A 24182-nucleotide genomic window follows, 5' to 3' on the forward strand; every position below is an offset into this window, starting at 1 on the left:
TTTATGGTTTCCTTTGCTGTGCAAAAGCTTTTAAGTTTCATTAGGTCCCATTTCTTTATTTGTGTTTTTATTTCCATTTCTCTAGGAGCTGGGTCAAAAAGGATCTTGCTGTGATTTATGTCATAGAGTGTTCTGCCTATGTTTTCCTCTAAGAGTTTGATAGTGTCTGGCCTTACATTTAGGTCTTTAATCCATTTTGAGTTTATTTTTGTGTATGGTGTCAGGGAGTGTTCTAATTTCATAGCAAAGGAAACCATAAACAAGACCAAAAGACAACCCTCAGAATGGAAGGAAATATTTGCAAATGAAGCAAGTGACAAAGGATTAATCTCCAAAATTTACAAGCAGCTCATGCAGCTCAATATCAAAAAAAACAAACAACCCAATCCAAAAATGGGCAGAAGACCTAAATAGACATTTCTCCAAAGAAGATATACAGATTGTCAACAAACACATGAAAGAATGCTCAACATCATTAATCATTAGAGAAATGCAAATCAAAACTACAATGAGATATCATCTCACACCGGTCAGAATGGCCATCATCAAAAAATCTAGAAACAATAAATGCTGGAGAGGGTGTGGAGGAAAGGGAACACTCTTGCACTGTTGGTGGGAATGTAAATTGATACAGCCACTATGGAGAACAGTATGGAGATTCCTTTAAAAACTAAAAATAGAACTACCATACGACCCAGCAATCCCACTACTGGGCATATACCCTGAGAAAACCATAATTCAAAAAGAGTCATGTACCAAAATGTTCACTGCAGCTCTATTTACAATAGCCAGGACATGGAAGCAACCTAAGTGTCCATCATCGGATGAATGGACAAAGAAGATGTGGCACATATATACAATGGAATATTACTCAGCCATAAAAAGAAATGAAATGGAGGCATTTGTAGTGAGGTGGATGGAATTAGAGTCTGTCATACAGAGTGAAGTAAGTCAAAGAGAAAAACAAATACAATATGCTAACACATATATATGGAATCTAAGGGAAAATAAAGGTCATGAAGAACCTAGGGGCAAGACGGGAATAAAGACACAGACCTACTAGAGAATGGACTTGAGGATATGGGGAGGGGGAGGGGTAAGATGTGACAGGGTGAGAGAGTGGCATAGACATATATACACTACCAAATGTAAAATAGATAGCTAGTGGGAAGCAGCCGCATAGCACAGGGAGATCAGCTGGGTGCTGTGTGACCACCTAGAGGGGTGGGATAGGGAGGGTGGGAGGGAGGGAGATGCAAGAGGGAAGAGATATGGGAACATATGTATATGTATAACTGATTCACTTTGTTATAAAGCAGAAACTAACACACCATTGTAAAGCAATTATACTCCAATAAACATGTTAAAAAAAAGAGATCCTCTAGACAAAATTATGTAACAAAGTTTAAATAACAGATAAAACATGATTATAAAATTTTTTCCTATTTGGATGGAGTGGCCTTAGGGTGGGCTGGGATGGGGGACACAAACTGTCCCCTGCCAAGTAAGCAGGTGTCACAAAGAGTTTCTTCTGTGATTTGCTGAGCTGCTGGAGTTCAGCTCTATAAAAGCAATTCCCTCATAGGTGTTTCCCAGACTCAAACTCCTTTTCTAGTTTGAGATCAAAGGGCCCTCCCCTGTGTGGCAGACAGAACAGATATGGGACCTCATACACCACTGGGTTAGCTTGCTATAGATCATGTAATACTACGAGCATGGGGGAAGCCAGCTCCTCTAGGTTATAGATATACTTTCTGCAATACAAATGAATCAATCACATGCCACAGTCCTAGCCAACTTGAAATGATTATAAAGATCTGGTAATAATCAGTTCTAGTTTTGCTACTAATTAATCATGTGACTTTAGAAAAGTCCCTTCTCTGGCTTTCAGTTTCTTCATTTGTGAAAATGATGGAGTTAGACAAGATTGCCTCCAACTCTAAAATACTATGATTCAACATCTTCCACTTGCCTCTATATTACCAACACATGAGGCTGACTCACACTTCACGTCTGTGAGAGAAGAACTTATGAGGTACAATGAAGTCACAAAATCATTCCAAAGCTATTCCAATGGTTGGAGCAACTTAAGAGAGACATATTTGCATTTTTCTGTCTTGCCTCTTCCATGCCACCCTCAATCTCCCCTCCCCCTGACAGTCCTTTAAGATGAAAAATTTCACACTGAGTTTCTATCAGAACTGAGAAAGAAAGAAGTCAGCTTACTTTTTTGATCTCATTTTTTGGTCTCATTATCAAGATAAGGTTTTATTTTTTGAAACTGTAATCAGATAAAAATGTCCAAAGGACTAAAGAAACTGAATAGGGCTATTAGTCTACTCTTTTTCTTATTTAATTCCATCTGAAGGAACAATAGGCTCTTCTTGCCTTTGGCAATATAATAATTCAGCTGACATGCTAGAAATACCACACACCAAGATATAAAACGGGTGGCCTTTTCTCTCTTTAAAAACAATCAATGCTTTCATTTGTGGACTTCAAAGTACATGTGAAATAAGTCTCAGCCCTGTGAGTCTAAGGTAAATCAAAGGGCTGTAAGTGTCATAAAAAAGTTTCCTGGTTCATTGCCCCTCTTCTAGGTAAGAAAGGAAACAAAAGTACTCCCAGGCAGATGAGTGTTCATCTCATTTTTATATTTCTTTTCCAAGCAGGCTTAAACAACTTCCCCTGATAACTCATTCCAATATAGTTCTTCCTTATGTCTGACTGAACCTCTCCTTGCTGCTTTGCAGGGCTACTTCCTCTTGTTAATTTAGTCTTGGCAGTGCTGGGACTGTTCACTGTCTTTCATATTGTCAAGTCTCATTCTGACTGCCAGAAATTCTAAAGGAAACCTTGAGAACTGAGTTAGGGGCCTATGATCAAGTTTAGATATTATCTGGAGGTCCTTATCATATCCTAACATTTCTGGTGATGCTATTCCACCTCAGTCAAAGTTATTTCTCCTCTCTGGTTATTAGTACCTCATCTGTAAAATGAAATGAATATGAAAATATGTTAAGAGAAAGAAAGAATCACAATAGTGATGCAAATTATTATTGAATTGAAGGGTCTTCCTGGAGAACTTGAACTCTTGGGGTTCAATCATTATTGCAAATGGAAAATGGCTGAAGATCCCTCTTTTCACACTGAGCTATTCATTCACATGAACTTTGGCAAAACTGCTTAGTATTAGGCATCACATAATTAAATGCAAACCTATCTTTCAATGCAGAGCTATGAGAGAAGACAATAGAAATAGGACTATGTCCACATCTGGATGATCATTCTGGTATCATAATTATCCCCAGGTTAGTTGCCCACTCTTCCAATGAGCTGGCACCTTCTTAGAATGCCAGTGTACCGTGATGTTGGTGCTTAAAACAGTGCATTTGGTTTTAGTCATCATCTGGTTGGCCTTGCTGACTCATGGCTTCTTCCACTTTAGTGGAAGTATTTGAGAAGAGGGTTGGTATCTGTTTCTACAAATCCAGGTGGATCTCAAACCAGGAGACAGTTGGTATCTTCTGGACAGGAACTTGGCACTATGATTTGACAAGGGTTTAAAAATCTTCTACTCTTTGGCCATAGAGCATCATGTGAATAAGTGGACTAACCACAATCTTAAACAATTTGTGCAGCTGCAGCATCACCAAGGAAACATTTCCATGGGGAAAAAGTGAAATTTGAGAGCAAACACATTGAAGAATTCTGAGCTCACCTTAAGATAAAAGCCGCAAAGCAGCCAGATCCACATAGCAAGAGTTTATGGCCAAATATTGCAGTAATATCTAATCCAGGTTACGGATCTACTTCACAGAGGAGTTGGGACAGGACACCCAATTCCACCTATCAGCTTCCCTCGGACACTCATGAAATTTCATCTAGTTAAGAAGAAGAGATTCCATTAGGGCCAGGTATTTGTTTCGCAAGCACCCAGATTTGATGTGTGGTTGCTCTAGGGATATAATCTCACAAATGTCTGGAGTCTGACCTTTAGGGACAAGTGAGGCAGTCAGTTGATCAACATTAGATACCGAGTGCCCAGTTTTGTGCACAGCTCCACCCTGGGAGTGACAAGAGAAAAATAGAGAATATTAAGGCAAAGGGAAAGCAATTCTTCAGCCAGATACGTGATCAATCAACAAATATTTCTTGAACATCTATTGTATGCAAGACACCGTATCTCTGCCAAAAGACATGAATCAGGGGCCCTTCCAATCAGGAGCTGATGACTAAGTTGAAAGGTTAAGACATATTACTATGAACAGATAGCCAATAGTTCAAGGTGGTCTATAATCAGTGTCAGGTGATTCATATGAATATAACAACCAAGGGGTTTCAGAGGTACAAGTGAACAATTCTAACTGGGATGATCCAGAAGGCTTCCTGGAGAAGGTAGGACTTGTACTAGGTGCTGTCAATTGGATAGGATTTTGACATGTGAAAGAAGAGGACGAGCATGCTAGGCAAAGGAAATGGCATGAGCAAGGTCCTGAAGTAGGCAGGCCCAGTGCCTATTTGGAGAGAGGTAGCAGACAACCTTGGCTGAAATAGAAGACTTGTTGAGGGTAGCAGAAAAGAAAGCTGAAAAGAAGGAACCATGGGATCTCAGAGTTTGAAGGGATCCTAGAGATGATCAAATCCAAGCTCTGTTTGCCTTATTCTCACACAAACACAGCTTTCCCTAGTGTGCCAGCAATGCTTAATATGCATTTTAATAATGGGTCCAGATTCCCAACATTTACAGACATAGTGATTCTGGGAGAGTAGTTAGAGAAAGGCTTTGGAGTTGGATGCCTAGTTAAACCACTTGCTAAATGTTCACTCTTGGGTAAGTTTATTTATCCTTTATTTTTTCACCTATAAATGTGGATAATAATATCCTCACTTAAAGTGGAGGTAGGAAGAAAAGGAGATAGAATGCTTGAAGGAGTCAGAAAAGGAAGAGGAATCTGCAAAGTGTATTGCCAAAGAAAGCAGAAGTAGAAAGAATTCAAGCAAGGGGAGGTTGTTAACAGCATGAAATAAAGCAAACAGGTCAAGGTAGTTGAGACCTGTCAAAAGGCCACTGACTGTGACAATTTGGAGGTCGCTGGTGACCTTTAAGAGATCAATTCTCTTATAAAAGGAGAGAGGCAGTTTGTAGAAAAAGGTGAGAAAGGAGGGGTGAGAAAGGAAGAAGAATAGAATGTATAGGAACTGGAGCTGCAGGCACAGACCCTTCCATCATTTGTAGTGACAGAAGAGGGAGAGAGATGGTTTCGATTCAAAGGGGTCACAGGGTTGAGTGATGTAATGGCTGGATGAGTATCTCAACTTACAACTGAAACGGCTGGTAGCTCCTGTAAGGACTTCTAACCCTAGCTTTCCTCCTTACCAAGAGGCAGGGAATGGTGATAAAGGAAGAAGGAAGTTCCTACTCACAAAATACCTTCCCTCTTCCTTTTGTCTAGAACTGCATAGGAAAAAAATACCTTTATAAAACAATCTGCCCATTTATAATACCATAAGATTGTCAGCTGAACAATTATGAGACTCCCTTTATAGTAAAACCTCATTAATCTGGACTACACTAATTTGGACTACACTAATTTGGAATTTGTGGTAATTTAAACCTGGGCTGGAGTTACCTTTGTACTACTTACAAAGAAAGGGTTCACTAAGCAAATAGTGTTGAAAAGATTACAAGGGAGCTAATTTAGCCTGCCAGGGGCCTAGTTCACCTATTTTTAAGAACATGCTGTTTCTTAAGAATTTAGGCATATTCATTATTTGAATGCAAATTGATTCTGCTAATTATAGATTAACATAATCTACTGCTAAAATCCTATACCTGCAACAGTTACTTTGCTCTCACTGAATATGCTCATTAGAAATAAAATTGCAATTCTTTAAAGTTGGTTCACAATTCAGATTTATACATACCCCCTTTCTCCACCCTCATGAGTTAACCAATGTTCAGGAGATATTACTCTAAACCAGCACATCACTTACCATGAACACAGTGGAAAAACGAATAAGTGATCAAAAAAGGCCTCAGAGCAGCCAAAATAGATGTCTTAAAGTTGATGCCTAAATCCTGTATATCTCTCCATAGCAGGTTCTCTCACAGCTGAATAACTCTTACTTAACATACTAAGTTGAGACACCAACTTGGAGATCTTGCTTGTTTTTTTTTTAAAAGTTTGTAACTAAGTAGAAGGAGAAAAAGGGCTGTTACATGAAGGGACACTGAGAGAAAGTAGAAATGACTGCAGACTGCAGAAAGGAGACAGGACGTGGATAAAATGTGGCTGATGTGGCTGTAATAACTAAAAAGCCACCACAGTCTAGGACAATTTAGAGTTAAAAGGCCTATATTCCTTAGTAAACCCAGAAAACTATAATAGAATATTATAGAGCAGTACAATGACTAATGACTAAAATTTTGCCTTTAAATGATCAAGCAGGGTTTAGATTATGTTGAATATATGCCTTAAAAAGACAGATAAGTTTACACACACACATACACACACACACACGATTTGTATTCATAATGGTTAACCTAAAAATGTGAAGTGCATTGATGCTTACAACAATGAAGTTCATAATATTATCATATAATAATAATAACAACAAAATAGCAACATTTATTAAGTGATTTTTTAAGTGATGAAGTGTGTGCAGATATCAAGCTAAGCCCTTTACCTATATAATTTCATTTAACTCTACTAATAATCCTAAGAAGTTTTAGTACCATTTCTAACTTTACAGTTGAAGTGAAAGTCAGAGAGGTTAAGGAACACACCCTAGGCCACAGACAGAGAGAGAGCTGGGACTACAACTCAGTCCAGTTCCTTGGCTGTATACTATGCCTTTTCAATGCTCCAGAAAATACAGCTATCTAAAAATCACACTTTTCTTGAGGGCTCCAGATAGCTAATGCCTTACTGTATTTTTGTTTTCCAAACTTGTATTTAATAAATATCTTGATTCATAAGCAGAAAGACCTATGATCTAAGAGTCAGGTATGATGTTGTATGTTTGTAAACATGCTCCATTTTATAAGCTGAATGTAAAAGTAATAGTAAAAAAACAGAACAAAACAAAACCAAAAACCCTATGAACATGTCTATTAGGCCCATCTTAAAATCTCAGATCAGTCTCTATAGACTACGGATACTATTTTCAAATGAATAGCCAAGTAACAAAGAGATGAAATTTTAAAATATTAAGTGATCAGTTAAGATCTGGTTCTCCCATTGTTTCCCCACTCACTCTGGAGAAGTTTAACATGAGAATGGGCCAACGGAGCACGAAGGATGGGGGGAATTGCAGGGGAGGCTAGAAATTCAGTTGGCTGTTATACAGGATTTAGGACAATCTGTTCATCAGCTGTTCTAAGAGAGCTATGAGGGCATAGAACACATGTGGGCATAGTGTGTACTGGGGGAAACAGGGGTGGGGTGGGGACATGCAAATGTATGCAGTTATCCACATTAGGAGTACAAGTGAGGGTAGCCACCACGTGTACATACAAAGAAAGATGTATAGTGACATCATTCACTCATGTAATTCCTTATACCTAAACCAAATGTTCTTTACTCATCTCTTCTTGTCTTAAGTCTAACCATTCAAGGGCCAGCTACAAATGCCACTTTTGCTGTGAAGTGTTCCATGATGCCTAAAGCTGAATTAAACTCTGTCCCTGTTTGGGCTCCCATAGTTTTTTTCCCTTTTACACATTTACCACAGCACTGATGATACTCTATCTTATTATTAGAGTTATTCAAGTATGTGCTTTTTCTGCCCTCTATTCTACCATGAGTTCCTCGAGGGCAGGGGACTCTTTCTCATTTTTGTAGCTCCTACAAATCCTAGTACAGTGCCCACTACATACTAGTTTCTGGGACAATGTTGACTCAGTGGCACTGGCCTAAGAGAATGGATTATCGCCTAGCTTACCTGAAGGAGCATTTGTTCTCTTTCTTTTCTTGCTTGACTCCCCTCCATTCTCAATGAGGCCTTCTGTGACCAGAGGGCCACTGGTACTGCCAAACTGCAGGGGCTCGTTGTTGTTGGCAGGGTCAAAGGGCAGCTGGTTCAACCCTAAAGAAGAAAAAGAAAGCCAAAATCCAGACTCCATTAAGGACTGGGATGTCTCCAGATTTTATTATATGAGCCACTAGAGGAAAACTCTCTAAATCTTAAGAGCCCAGGAGTAACAGGTGAATTCCTTGAAGCCAGTTGCCCTCTGCACTCTTTACAGATCTTGTTGATAAATACAGAATTAAAATATAGGCTCTTATAAGACCGTGACTCTGCCATTTGTAAGATCCCTCCTGTTTCTCGGAAATTAACATTTTTGACCACAAGCTATCAATTATCTTCTACCTCTTCCCTTAAAGAGATAGGACCCTCTTTAAATGTGGCTTATGGATGGATCCACTCTTCCTTTGAAAAGCTTGACCATGTACTTTTTAGATTATCTCCTGACATTTTTCCCATTCTTTCATTGCAAGGGTTGTTGAATTGATGCAGATGTAATCATTAGACTACCCTGGTGTCAAAGTCACTTCCACCGATAATATAGAGGTTGGCTTCCAAAAAAGAAAACCATAACTCCATAGCAAACTAGAAAAGGAAAAAAAAAGATATAGAACTCGCAAGGGTGTTATTTAGTAATTGGAGTGATGGGGAGTTACAACCTAAGTTTGAGTAGTGTTAATCCCATCTTTTTCAAATGATTCCAGAGCATGGTCACTTTACTAGTAGCTGCTGCACCATATAAAATGGAAAAAGGCATTTTCTATTATCCAAGTCTTATATGTTTCAGCCAGGGATAAGCAGAGATAGTTTCTTACTCCTCTGGCAGCAGCATCTGGAATTTCAAGTGTTTCAATTAAAATTTCATGAATACCATATGACCCAGCAATCCCACTACTGGGCATATACCCTGAGAAAACCGTAATTCAAAAAGAGTCATATACCACAATGTTCATTGCAGCTCTATTTACAATAGCCAGGACATGGAAGCAACCTAAGTGTCCACTGACCGATGAATGGATACAGAAGATGTGGCACATATATACAATGGAATATTACTCAGCCATGAAAAGGAACGAAATTGAGTTATTTGTAGTGAGATGGATGGACCTAGAGACTGTCATACAGAGTGAAGTAAGTCAGAAAGAAAAAAACAAATACCGTATGCTAACACATATATATGGAATCTAAAAAAAAAAAAAGGTTCTGAAGAACCTAGGGGCAGGACAGGAATAAAGATGCAGATGTAGAGAATGGACTTGAGGACACGGGGAGGGGGAAGGGTAAGCTGGGACGAAATGAGAGAGTGGCATGGACATATATACACTACCAAATGTAAAATAGATAGCTAGTGGGAAGCAGCCACATAGCACAGGGAGATCAGCTGGGTGCTTTGTGATCACCTAGAAGGGTGGGATAGGGAGGGTGGGAGGGAGACGCAAGAGGGAGGAGATATGGGGATATATGAATATGTATATCTGATTCACTTTGTTATAAAGCAGAAACTAACACACCATTGTAAAGCAATTATACTCCAATAAAGATGTTTAAAAAAAAAAACTTCATGAAATGTGGAATGAAAAGCTTTGTTAAAGTCCAAAGTTAGGTGATCTCTCCTAAGCCTTTTATCTACTGGTCCTCTAATCCTATCAAAAGAGGAATCAAGTTGGCCTGCTATGGCTCACTCTTTAACCCTCAATTTTTCTTTGGCCCACAGCTGTACAATTCTTAAGGTAATGTTGTAAAATGTCAATGAAAATTTGGAATCCCGTCAGCTAAAGGTCAATCAAGTTTCAGTAAAATGAATGCTAAGGTTCTAACAAAATGGCTTTACATTCTTGTTTTTAATAAAAAAAATCTCTATGCTGTTTTCAGCCCATGTAACAAATACCATTTCTTCTGCAATCAGATTCCACGTGGAACACCTCCATTAAATGTCTTCTGGGACCTGTCAAACATTTTTCCTTTACAGCATCTGAGTGAGTAAGTGAAAGAACGAAAACTTGCTTCTGTATCTTAAGTCAACCATTCACCGTATCATATCCATGTCCTATTAAATCCCTACCATGACTAGAACTAAACAAACAAACACTGATAGCTATGTATTAGAAAATATTCAGATCATGACCAAGACTATTTTCAAAGAAGACTAGATTTTTATATAATTTATAAATGAAGATGTTTCTTGCACCTGAGTAGTCACAGAGTCAAATGTGATTAGTGTACTATTCCAAAACTTTTCTCGGTATTTCTTTCTGCAATATCAGCCTGACCAAAAAAAGTTCCATGGAAGATGTAGTAGTATAGTGGAAACAATATGTGCTTCGAAGCCTGACAGATCAGGGTTCAAATCCTGGATCTGTCCTTTACTATCTGGGTAGCTTCTGGCAATTCACGTAATCGCCCTTAGTCTTAGTTTCATAATGTGTGAAAGGGGGATGATAACACTGCACAGAGCTGTTGTAAAGATAAGCAAAAATATATATATTCTAAGTGAATTAAAACAAACTTTTCCCCTATAAGTTTTGAAGTTTGTAAGCAGCTCTTCTAAGGAGGACCTCTCTCTCTCTCTCTCCCACAACTGTATCCCTGGTGCCTAGCACCATGCCTGGCACATAGTGAGTGTTAAATGAATTAATTCTCAATAGGGTGGAAGTAGGTGATGCATTCTATTAACTCATGTAGTTAGAATAAAGAATTAATGACAAAAGTTCTGATGCTGATTATATCAACATTACTTGAAATAATTAGATTTCAAATGCATCTCCATCATTTGAGTACTATACTGCAGGATGGTAAAATCTTTATCAAAAGGAATGCTCAGGGATTAGGAGGTTCTGATTAATAATGGTTAATCAGAAATTTTTTTCTTTTGCATTTGATAATTTTACAGAATAATATATTAGTCCATTTTCCTGCCTTATTAAGTTGATGACTGAGGATATTACAGAGCTTCAGAGCTATGATCTGTAAAAGGGGGCTAATAACAGTACCTAACTCATGGGACTGTTTAAAGGATTAAGTGAGATCACATATGTAGAACATTCTGCATCACATCTGGCATATAGCAGATGCTCAATAAATATTAACTGCAAATTTCCATTTCTAATTTCTAGAATTTTTGATGTACAATGTGAGGAGATTGGTCTGAATTTGCCTTTATCCAAGGATATACCCTACTTTCATCATTGAACCTTTTTATTGCTGTTTGTACTGTTTTCTAAAAGTTGAAGGAGTCCAGGAACAAAATCTGATGAATTAAATGTATTCAGTCATAGACATTTGGCTATAATTGTTCTTCCCTTTTATTTAGTCCCAGATGGTAACTTTAGGGCTTTAGGTATTTTGCTCCCTGTACTAATGTACAGATTTTTGTTTGGCACTGAATAAGACCGAGATTTCAAGTACTTTCTGTGTACCCACCTCATAAATGATCCAAATATATGAAAATCCTGATAATTCAACACACCATCTCAGGCCTTGTTTCTTATAGAAAAAGACCTCATATCAAGGAGAGAGAGACATCCCACTCAGTAAGCTGATCCATTGACTACAAATCCACATTTTATATTATCCAAGACCCAGTACAGTCTCCAAAGATTTGTAGTTTGAAAACAAGAGCTATAGACATAGCAAAATTCTATGACACTAGTGCTTCCCAGCTACTTTTATTGTATTGTTTCATTCCTCCTTTAAGACAGCACTAAATCAACCAGTAAATCAGTAGGCAATTATAGGATCTTTTCTGTGTCATGTATATGTGGTCCACATTGAGAGTGCTATTTTAAGTAAAATAGCCCCATTAAAACTACCTAAATTCTAAAAGGAAAACCACCACCACTTTAATTTCAAGAATTCTTATTGGAGAAATTTCAATTATGGCTTGAATATAAAATATTAGCAATTATGATATTTTAATTCTTACCCAAACTACAGAATTTACCTTTAAATCTCTTATGGAAGCTATTTCTACCATTTTTCTACTAGATATGATGGAACTATTAGATAAGGAAGATATTAGGAAAATATTAGATTAGGAAGAAACTTTTTTTTTTCTGTGCCGTGCAGCCCATAGCAGTGAAAGCGTGGAGTCCTAACCACTGGACCACCAGGAAATTCCCTAGGAAGAAACTTTTGAGGCTATTTAGTTCACTCTTCTATGCAAAGCAGGAATCTTATCTATAGAATTCAGGACAGGCCTAAATCCAGGGGTTACTTCTTAGCCTGGGGACCATTCCTTGCTATGCTCCTAGGGATTCAGCTTGCTTTCCTTACCTTTTTAAAAACTACCACTTACTCTATTTTGAGGGTTCCTTTCATCTCCCCAAGACTGCCTGTGAAGTAGGATACATTTTGTTCAATTGTTAACTTGCTTATTGTCCCTAAAATGAGCACATGGGATGGCTAACTTTTTAAGGACTCTACTGATAATCACTGCAAGAAAAACAAATGAGGGAGTCACCAACAATTAACAGAACAAAGAAATGTTCTAAAGTCTTATATATTTCTTCATAGTATTTGCCCTTTTATTCTTGAGGATAAATTTAATAAAACTTTGATCCTTGCTCATTCATTTCTCCTCCCATCTTGTCCCCTCATCGCCTAACCCCACAAGATATACAGTTTGTCTATAAGGAATAGACAGAATAGAATTCTGCTATTTCTGTATCTTACATTCACAATTAAAGTCCATGTGGTAATGTAATCTCGTCTAAAACCAGGTTGACTGGTTTAGACAGCTGACCAGCTGTTATTTCATGTCATGTCAAAATACAGATTCTCTGACTTCATAACCCACATGAGGCCACTATAGAAAGTATGCATATTGGGGAAGGGTGAGGATGGGGTCGTTGGAGAATGACATTTATTAACCAATGGAACCAGGGGATTAAACATCTCAGAATGAAGTGTGGTTCCCAATGAATCCTCCAATCTGCAGGTCGAGGAGTTCACATGCAATGATGTCTGCCATACAGACACAAATGATTCCTGGGCTTTGAGGAAAACACTGAAGAATTTTCATGATTCTTGTGAAAGATCAATGATCTCTTTGTGCCCAGCTGCTGTAATAGTTACTGCCACAATTCACTTTACAGAGCTTTCTACTATCAGGTCAAATTAGGACTAACCTTCATGATGCAATCTAACACGTTTAATGATTGCCCCAGGTTACAGCACCAAAACGTGACCCTGTGGGTCCCTGTCACTTCTTATTTGCAGCTGCAGCCCACAGACTTAAGGTGGTTCAACCTTAGCACAAAGAAACACAATTCTACTCTGGATTAGTTCTCTTTAAAAGAAAATGGTCAGGTCCTGAGAAATCTGGTAAATTCAATTCAAGGCAGCAGTCTCCAGACAGACATTCATGTTGAAAAAATAGAATGTCAGTTTTTGGCAAAAGGAACTTTATAGCTAATTTGTGTATAAAACAAATTTCTGTAACCCGAGTCCTATTTTCCAATTGACTTTAGTTTAAAATCGGATATGGGACTCCATGGTAAAGAAGGTCTCCAAATTAGTTTTTAATTCAAAACTCTTGAAGTAAGGGGTTAGAATAATAGCCAAGCTTTTGATGTGCTGGCAGGTGCTTTTGTAGGATTTATCCATCCTTGGGAGCCCCTCCTCCTTCCTCAGTCCTGGCCTGAAAACCTCTGACTCCACATTTTTAGCTCTCACTACCCAGCAATTCCACCTGCTACTTCTGAGAGAATATTTACAATTTCTAAAAAGAGTTGGACTGCAATATCGCTCTCCAGCCACACGGGTTAGTAGCCAAAACAAATGAACATTTCTCAGTTCCAGGTCTTAGCTGATGTCAAACAAATGAAACCTACTTTGTCAATTTTGAGGGTTCAATATTCTGTATAACTGATTTAGCTGAGGCAAGGGTAACTGTAAAAGATTAATGGGTGAGCGAAGGGAACGGGGAAGTGATCAGAAAGAAAAGGGCCAAAGTCCTCTTCTACTAAGGAGCTTGCTTGAATGGTGGTGAGCATAAAAATTTTCAGAGCCAAAATGATGCTTAAGTCACCTTTTCCAAGGTGTGATACAGGTCACAGGTGGATTTTCATTGACAGTGATCCTACAGCAACTTTTAATGACTCCCCAAACTACTTGGTCAGGCATTCAAGTACTTCCTAATAAGGCCCCACCATTCTGAGCCTTGTCTCCTACTATGCTCCAGCTTGTGCTCTACTTCAATACTTCCTGAACTTTAATGTGCACACATGTTCCCCGGGAATCTTGTTAGAATGCAGATTTTGAGTCAATAAGTCTGGGTTGTGTTCTGCTTTTCTAACAAGCTCCCAGGTGATGCTGATCCTGCTGGTGTGGGGAATCGTACTTTAGGTAGAAAAAGCTGACACTCTAGCAAAATGGGACTACCTAGCATTCATTGAATCATTCCAGTACTTTCCTACTTCCACAGCTTTGGCTCACGCTGTTCCTCCACTTACTTCTTGATTTCCAGCCTTCAAAAGACTATCTTTCCTTTAGGGTTTATCTCAGATGCTATTTCCTTCATGATGCCTTCCCTTATCCACCTCCACCCAACCCAATACATACACAGCAGTGGAGCAGGGCCACCAGGGGAACTACCATTCATTGACTGTTCAGAATGCGTCCTGCCTTATATTCATTATCCCACTATTTTATTTTCTAGTTATTATCCCCATTTACAACAAAGAAATGTAAATTTACAGAATTTAAATTTCCCAAGGTCACACAGCTAATAAGCACTATTACTGATAAACACCATTCTGGCCTTCCTCAGATCTTAATCTGTACTTTTCCTATGCCTTTCAGAGCATGCCTTGTGTTATAGTTCTTTGAGTATTTGTCTTATTCTCCCTTCCTTCCTGCCTTAGCCCATCACCACTAAGTTGTAAACTCCCTGAGGACAGACTTTATGTCCCAGCCATTTTAAAACATCTCTCCTCCTCCAAGATGCCTGGCATGGTGCCTTGTACAATATTATAAGCACTCCAGACATGTGTATAGAACTGAACTCAGCTACAACTTTGGGTATAATAGTTGTGTTTCCCACCCCAGATGCCAACCAACCTGCTGCTGGGGCTGTTACGAAGGGAGAAGGAAATATGGTTTGGGGGGTTCCTTCAGCATTCCTGGTATCCCCTCTATCCTAGGATCCCGGAAGACTCTTTGGGGAGTGGTGGTAGACTATCATACACTGTACCCCTGACTATGACTTTACATAACTTCACTCTCCCTTTCCAAGAAGCAAAGCAGTCCTTCTACTGACTAAGACCTTTCTATAAGAAAACACTATAAAAGAAACCCCATATATGGATCTTCTCCTAATATGTCTATGGACACCAGGTTACAGATTCCTGCTTTACAAACTACAGTCAAGAAAAGGCAATCCCTAGAGATGTACCATCCAACACAGTAGCCATTAGACAGATGAAGCCATTTAAATCTAAGTTTAAATGAATTAAAATAAAATAAAATAAAAAGTTCAGTTCCTCAGTTGCACTAGCCACATTTCAAGTGCTCAGTAGCCACATGTGGCTAGTGGCTACTGTATTGGACAGCACAGTATAAAGTATTTCCGTCATCACAGAAAATCTTATAAGTTGCTCTAGAGTCAGACCTGGATTCAAACCCATATCTGCCACTTACTAGGTGTACCACTTACGAGGGGTATAAAACAAGTCACTTGATTTCTCTGAGACTGTTTCTGTACTGCAGAATGGGGATGATAATGACTCCCCTTATAGGGAAGTGAAGAAAATTAAATGAGAGAATGTATGTCTAAGGTCTATCATATATCAGACACTAAATAAGTGTTAGCTCCCTTCTTCTAACTCAGTTGGGGATTTATATGTATTTGTCCAAAAATGGAATAAGAAAATTTGAATAGTGTGGCACCTTAGGCCCCCACACTACATCCTATTTATGGCTTAGAAGATGTTAGCTTTGCACTCATTTTATAATCCTGTTTTTCAGATAATACACAGCCATCAAGGTAAAGCATTAGTAAATAATGCTGGGAGTAGTCAGTGACTGCTCTTTGCTTGTACTATTTTTAGGAAAGGAGACCATATTTGTCACCACCTTGAACTTTCCAACATGAAAGAACCACATTTTCCCCTTAAAACTGAAATGCCTCCTCCCAAAGCTTTAATCAGTGCTCACTTTCAGCTGGTTGCTGTATCATTAGAACACTGCTAACAGTGACACTTGAGATGGAATACAGAAGGTCCATTTCTCTCTAAATCCATATTTTCCTATGCTCAGAATATTCTCTGTGTTTTTCCTAGGAGGCTGATATCTCCCAGGCCTGGTAAAGGTGAATTATTTGAGAGAAGTCTGAACTAAATCTGTTAAGGTATTTGAGTTCCGTGAGCAGGAAAGCAAAATACATATTTCTAACTTCAAGAAGAACGCTTCAGGACTCTTTTCCCTTGTTCAACGTAAGGCTTGGGAAACACAGCGAAATCACATTCCTCAATGAAAACAAAGTTCAAAAAATGTTGATTTGATAGAACAGTTCAAAGTGACAGATGGTAGACAGGCGATCTATCATTTTCCTTAGGATAAAGTCTGGCAGTCTTCAGAGAAAGTCTTATTTTCCTCTACTTTAGCCCTGGGAACGGTTATAGCAACTACCCTTCTCTCCACATCTTTGGGGGTGGAGGATTAGAAAGATGGTGATTCATCAGTGCCCGCTTTGAGCTGGCTCCAGGCCATGCTGCAATTCCTGTTGACCAATTTTCTACTTGAGTGACAGGAAAGGGGCAGGTTGCTAACATACTGACCATTAGGTTATCTGTTTAATACTTGCCTGAGAAGGTGCCCAGAGGTACTATATTATGGGTGTCTCTGTCTAAATAAAATAAATAATTGCAGATTTCAGAGCCTGAGGGCAGAGACTTGTTCTGGTATTGAAATTGGAGTCTATCTTGTCAGATCTGTAATGAGGTCTTCCCTTCAGGCTGATTGATTTCATAAAGCTGAGGTAATTATCAAAAGCAAGCACAGTTCTCCCTGCAGAAACCACTCCACCGGTTTTGACAACTAGCTAGTCAGTTGGATCTGGTCAGGGGCCTAGGCTGAGCCAGCTCTTTCAGTAGGAACAGTTACTACACACACTAATTTACTTTAATATATTCTTAAGACGCCAGTAAATAAGTTGTAAACAAAGTGCAGCAAAATTTCACATGCTGTGAGTGAAAATTGAAGTAGCAGTCAGATAAATCTGCATTTCTGTGTAGGATGCTTTGAAGGGAGAATGAGAGCTAAAACTCTTTTGGTCTTTGGAGAATTAATTTTATCAACTAATACTAGAAGGATATTGGTTATCCTTTAAGACTGATACACTGTATGAATAAAGTGTATCTTTGCTTTTCCCCAAATGTACACAGTAATTTCACCAGATTTCCTTTATTCATTCATTTCGCCTTCATTAACTATTTATCCAATCACTGTGCTACAATTTTAATTACTTTCTAATTAACCAATGATGAGATTGTGATTTAGCATTCCCTAAATATAGAACTACATAAATACAGTAAACCTTCATTTACATGTCCAAAAATATTACCCTCTCTCCTTTCCCCTACACCATTAATTCTGCTATACTGTATCATTAATGTTCTGGAGTTATGCTTTCTGTACTCCTAATGTTTGAGCCTCATTTGAACTAGTTTTTCAAGAATGTATGATAAACAATCCCGTTGTTGGCTGTGAAATTAAACACACGGGAGAAAACAGAGATTCCTGTAATATGCTAATGCATCTTTATAGATCCACACTTCCTTTATAACAATTCCACCTCAGGAGTATCAGTATAGGGTGTTGACAAGTGATTAACTCTTTTAGAGAGGTACCTGGGCTGAAATCAAACTGACTACTGAGGAGAAAGCTAGAATCTACTCCTTGAGAAAACAATGACTATAAAGGAAAAGCCTGCAAAAAAGAACTAATCTGTGTTTGAAACAAGTCTTACTGCTGTTGTTGTATAAAAGAATAAGTAGGATCTTAATTTTGCTTCAGTCTGGAGTCTAATTGAAGTATTCAATACGTATTGGAATGAATGAATCAATCAAACAATATTGACAGCCTCTCTCCTTATTCATCCAATTCATTCAAACAATTCTGTGTACTTGGCAGTATCCTAGGCCCTAGGATTTCAGGACTTGATAAGAAACAGTTTTGTTCCTCAAAAAAATCGCAACCAGAAAGGAGGGCAGATAAATACACAGAAAATCTGGGCCAAATTACTGCATCTTCATCTCTTGCCACTTCCCCCAAGTATCCTTTACTTCATTCATACCAAACTTCTCAAATTCCTCAAACATGCTATGCCTTTGCATGTCTCTGCACTTCTGTTTTAAAAACTTTATTTTATTGTGGTAGTAACACTTAACATGAGCTCTACCTTCTTAACAAATTTTTAAGTGTACAATACAGTACTGTTAACTATAGGCATGATGTTGTACAACAGGTCTCTAGCATTTATTCATCTTGCACAGTTCAAACTTTGTGCTTGTCGATTAGCAATTTTCCATTTCCCCTGCCACTCAGCTACTGGTAACTACCATTATACTCTCTGATTCTATGAGTTTGACTATTTTAGATACCTCATACAAGTGGAATCATGCAATATTTGTCCTTCTGTGGCTGGCTTAGTTTATTTAGCATAGTATCTTCAAGCTTCATCCATGTTCTTGCATATTGCAGGATTTCCTTCTTTTTTTAAGTTGAATAATATTCCATTGAATGTATGTACTGTGTTTTCTTTCTTCATTCATTTGTTGGACATTTAGGTTGCTTCCATATCTTGGTTATTGTGAATAATGCTTCAATGAACATTGGGGTGCTAATATCTTTTAAAGATACTGATTTCAATTCATTTGGATAAATACCCAGAAGTGGGATTGCTGGATCATATGGTAGTTCTATTTCTAATTTTCTGAGGAACCTCCATATGTTTTCCATAGCAGCTGCAACAGTGTACAAGGGTTCCAATCATTCCACATCCTTGCCAACACTTATCTTTGTTTTTTTTTATAATAGCCATCCTCACAGGTATAAAATAATATCTCATTGTAATTTTGATTTGCATTACCCTAATGATTAGTGATGTTGAGCACCTTTTCATGTACATGTTGGCCATTTGTATACCTTCTTTGGAGAAATGTTTATTTGAGTCTTTAGCTCATTTTAAAAATTGGGTTTTAGGGTTTTTTTCTATTGAGTTATAGAAGTTCTTTATATATTTTTGAAATTAACCTCTTTTGTCTTCTCCCATTCAATAGGTTGGTTGACTTTTCACTCAGTTGATTGTTTCCTTTGTTATGCTAACACCTTTTAGTTTGATGGGGTACCACTTGTCTATTTCTGCTTTTATTGTCTGTGCTTTTGGTGTCATATCATGAAATCAGTGCCAAGACCAATGTCATAAAGCTTTTCCCCTAGATTTTCTTCTAGGTATTTTACAGTTTCAGGTTTTATATTTAAATCTTTAATCCATTTTGAGTTGATTTTTGTGTATGGTGTAAGATATGGGTCCAAATTTATTCTTTTGTATGTGGATATCAATTTTCTCATCACCATCTATTGAACATACTATTTTTTTCCCATTGTGCACTCTGGCACCCTTGTTGAAGATCAACTGACAGTATATGGATGGATTTATTTCTGGGCTTTCTATCCTGTGCTTCTGTATATACCATTCCCTCTGCTTGAAATACAATTTTCCCTTTTCTCCACCTGGAAAGCTTTTATTCAACCTTCAAAACCCTACTCAAATGTTACCTATTCAATGAAATGTTTCCTACTCCCCAAAAGCTCTCTCTATAGGAGTATACAGAGCCTTTTTATCAGAGCACTTATTGTAGGACCTCAGGGTTCATTCTCGATGTTTATGGGTTTGCAGGTGTTCTGGGTTGTCAATATCTGATATCTGCCTTAGAAAGTTCATGCTTATGGCAGAATGAAGGACACACAGGAGGTGAGAAGGCACCAGAGACAGACAGACCAGTTACAATACCAAAGTGACACAATGGAGAGATGACAGTAGTGTAACCTCAGACCAGTAGCAATGAATGGAAAGAAATGGATTTCAGAGATATTCATGAAGTGGAATCATCTGGATTTAGTGTCTGATTGAATCTGGAAGTTGAGGGGAAGAGAGGAGTCTGAGATGATCCATTTTAAAATTAAGTCGCAGTCCTGAAAATCCTGAGTTCAGTATGAGAAAAAGCACAACTCATTGGAAGCATATCCACAAAGCTACACTGAAAAAGAAAACTGCTTCCAATCTCTATTTGCCATAGGATAAAGGCTGCCAGGAAACACCATCAAATGGCTTACTCTTGACCTTTACTATGTATTCTTAACAAAGCCTGTCAAAAGATATCAATCCATCCAGAAAAAAAAAATAAAGCATAATAGTCTAAGAGTCAGGATAACATAGTATTGGGCTATGGAGGGAGAATAACATTTTAATAATAGGTCTCAGACTTGGTTTATTTTGTTTGCAGCATTCACTGACGAAAGTGTCTTTGAAGGTCAGGAATACTTAACAGATTCCTTCCCTTTCCCCTGCATACTTCTCCCTTTTCTCCTCCTCCCAAACAACTCCTCAAAATGACCTTATTAGAAAACCTTGCATTTTAATAGCAGTTGTATTTTGGTTATTATCGTATGTTGGATTAAGCTGACAATTCTCCTTTTAACAATACTCAAAGAAAGGTTGAAAAAATTAATGCTACGTTGTTTTTCTCCCTGCCAAAGAATATAGCATTGTAATTGTCTCCTGGAGACGAAGCACTCTAATCATCTTTAACTTTAAAGTAAATTCATTTCAGGAAGATGCTTTGAGACAAACAATTGACAGCAAATCAGGGCTCCTAGGAGATTGTGAAGTGATGGATTGAGTTGAAGAGAATGCCATAGCCGAATTCAATTCCGTGAACATTTTCAACTTAAGAGTTTCTCTGCAACAAAATAGCACTGTATGGGAGTTAGAGTCATGTTCCATTGTGGGAGACAGGCCTTAAACATTGCACAGATTCTTAACACCTAAGAGTTCTAGGCACCACAGAGGCACCAAGCATACAACACAATTATTCTGATTAAACAATAGAGGAAGCTGTTATACCAGGTAAAGTCAGAGTGTGAAAGCATAGTAACTTTCCAAAATTGTGTTTAAAAAGAATCCAGGACTGGAAAAGACTTAAGAATCCTCTTGTTCCAACTGATGCCATAGGAATCTTGGAATGGTCCCAAAAGCCAGAGATCATTTCAACTTTCACTCCCTCCCTAATTAAATCCATCTCCATCTTCCATTGTTCTTGCTTTGTTATTTTTTGAGCCCCTCCTGTTCAAGGTTTGGGGAAATACATCATTTGGATACAGATTTGGATTGGTAAATTTACAGCCTTGGTAAATTAACAGGCTCAGAATTTCCTGGAAATTGGGCACTTGCCTAAGTTGATGGTGGAAAGAAGAAATGCAATAACAATGAACTAGGGCCCTGAATACCTGACCAAGCAGCCTAGCCTCCTGGACAGATGCCAAGCATGAGTATAAAGCCATAGTGCAGTAAACCAATTCTATTTAAGAACCCTCCCTTTGGGCTACTAAAAGGCAATCGTTTTCTTTGATACACGTGACCCAAATCTGGTTTTCTATAAGGTGAATGGTGCCAAAAGCCATTCCCACATTATTTTGTTTTTCACCAGCTACTTCTTGACTCAACTCAGTCACGAACGTCAAAGACTTGTTAGAGGTATCTCCAGAAGAGAGTGAGACTTTAAGACAGTGTCTCATCACTGTACATATTAAAATCACCTGGGAAACTTTTTAAAAATACCAATGCCTGGGCCACACTCCCAGAGATTCTGATTTAATTGGTCAGGGTGGGGTCTAAGTGGCTCATTTTTCAAAAGCCACCAGGTGATTCCTTTTTTTTTCTCTCTCTCTGTGGCACATGGGCTCTGTAGTTTGCAGCATGTGGGCTCTCTAGTTGAGGTGCGTGGGCTCAGTAGTTGTGGTGCACGGGCTTAGTTGCCCCACAGCATGTGGGATCTTAGTTCCCTGACCAGGGATCGCACCCGTGTCCCCTGCATTGGAAGGCGGATTGTTTACCACTGGACCACCAGGGAAGTCCCCCCAACAGGTGATTCTAATGTGCAGCCAGGACTGAAAACCACTGGTCTAAATGGAACAAATGAGCATACACTACCCAAAGTGTTGTGTTTTTTTTAAGTTAAAACCAAATAACACTTAGAGAATAAGTTCATTTACTCTTTACCTACAATATGCAGGGCACTGTACTGGTTGTATGGTATAAATAGGTTAGACCTAAACTTGTCTGGTTTATGATGCTTCTAAGGAAAAGATGGGAAAAAGGGTTAGAAGGGTTGCTAGCAACCACAAAAACCCTAAACCAAAACCTGAAGTCTTGGAAAAAATTCAGGCAAAATATAATTACAGGATTATGTTCTTTTCCTTGGTTCAGGAGATTATAGCTAAAATGCTTCAGAAATATTGTGTCTGTTTTCTTATCTCCAGAGAAAGATTCCACACTGCCTTGGGGATTAGTCTCCAATCTCACAACCCTTGGGACCCCAGGCCGGTCACCCCTGCCCTCAAGTAGATTATTCATTTACTCCACTACACATACAACGTCATGAAGGATGTTGGGAAGTACTGTGTCTAAACTACAGCTACATTTAATAAAATCGGGCTGCAGTGTGGTTTGCCTATATTACTTGTCACCTCAATGATTCCTTAGTGATTCCACTGAACTTTAGGAAGGATCTGGTAAACTAAAAAATGCAAAGGAAGCAGTTAAGTATAGTGGAAGAACAGGCCACAAAAACACAAGCTCTGGTCTCTGATCTTCCATTAACTTAGTGGAGAACCTTGGGCAAGTCATTTTTGGTTAAGGTTTCCTCATCTGAAAGATGTGTTGAAACATGATCTCTAAGCTCTGTAGTTAAGATAAAACAACAATAACAGAAGTGTGGATAGAAGACATTAATAGAAACCTGATATAAAACTCAGTAATGGGGTAGAAAACAAGAGAGGAGGGAGGCCTGGAAAAATGCCTTCCTGGTACCACCTACTCAAAACTTATTTTGCAGTCAGTAAATGATTTAATGGTAGTACAGCTAAGGCACCCTGAAAAAAATCAAAGCATTTCCAACACTGCTCCAAAAAAATCTCCTTAAGAATTTTGCGAATTATAAATAAGAACTTAGAAGTGCAGAAAAGTTGTTTTTTTAAAATAAGATGTTTAAATACCAATATATCTTCTAAGTAACTTGCTATCAATTAATATTATTTAGAACACAAGTATTCTGAAACTCAGAATAAGAATCTAATGCTGAAATGCTAAAAGAATGTCTAACATGTTAGGAATAAATTAGTCTAATTGACCAAAGCTTTGCTCACATGTGAGATATTTCAAAATGTAATGATGTGCTAACAAAAGTTCTTGTATCCCTCTGCCAAAGTTATAGGGACTGCTATTAAATCCAAGTATGATATTTGTGTACACATAAGAGCAGGCAACAATTACAATCTAGAGATATTTTAAATTTAATCTTTTTTTTATTTATTAGTATTGTTATGCAGCAATGAGCATTCAGAAAAAAAACTAATCAGTGTGCATTATGCAACAATCAGACAAAATACTCCTAATCCTCTGTCATTCTTATTCCTTGGCCCTTGGGTACTCATTAAAGGTTAATTTATTTAAATCTCTCAAACATTCATTTCAATCTACTTTAATAAACTAATGAATCTTTGGAACTTTGCCTAATCAGCTTATGTTTTCTATTTTAATATATGTATAAAATGTCTTTTTTTAAAGCTCATTTTTAATAGTAATCTTCCCTCTTGGATATAGAATTGTGCTTCAGTAACAACCTGATGTGAGCATTTGGTAACACACCTATAACCTCATCCAATACAGAGAGAATGGCCGTGGCTTGCCTATTGCTCTTAAACACAGTTATATTTTAGAGGATAGTGAATTGATTTATGTTTAGTAGGATAATAATCCTCCAAATTTAAATGGTCATTTTGCAGTTTAGTGGGAGTGACAATTATATTGAAGCAAAGCTTCTAACAACTTTGGTGCTTGTCAAATGCTATGAGGGCCTATCAGTGAAACA

At 38.1% G+C, this 24182-nt stretch overlaps 1 protein-coding gene across 9 annotated transcripts in view; it reads right to left on the bottom strand.

Moving 5' to 3' along the window:
• The window catches only part of ENOX2 (ecto-NOX disulfide-thiol exchanger 2), a 266724-nt gene that overhangs the window by 140704 nt on the left and 101838 nt on the right, over positions 1–24182 (bottom strand). For 6 of the 9 annotated variants that reach the window (XM_057538822.1, XM_057538830.1, XM_057538820.1 and 3 more), the window contains one exon: positions 7948–8091. The exons of the other annotated variants lie outside the window; for them this stretch is intronic. In XM_057538822.1, coding sequence (XP_057394805.1) covers positions 7948–8091 — 144 coding nt within the window. The remainder of the gene's footprint in view (positions 1–7947; positions 8092–24182) is intronic. 9 annotated transcript variants of the gene reach the window in all.

This window comes from Balaenoptera acutorostrata, chromosome X (genome assembly GCF_949987535.1).
Source record: "Balaenoptera acutorostrata chromosome X, mBalAcu1.1, whole genome shotgun sequence".
NCBI lineage: Eukaryota > Metazoa > Chordata > Mammalia > Artiodactyla > Balaenopteridae > Balaenoptera > Balaenoptera acutorostrata.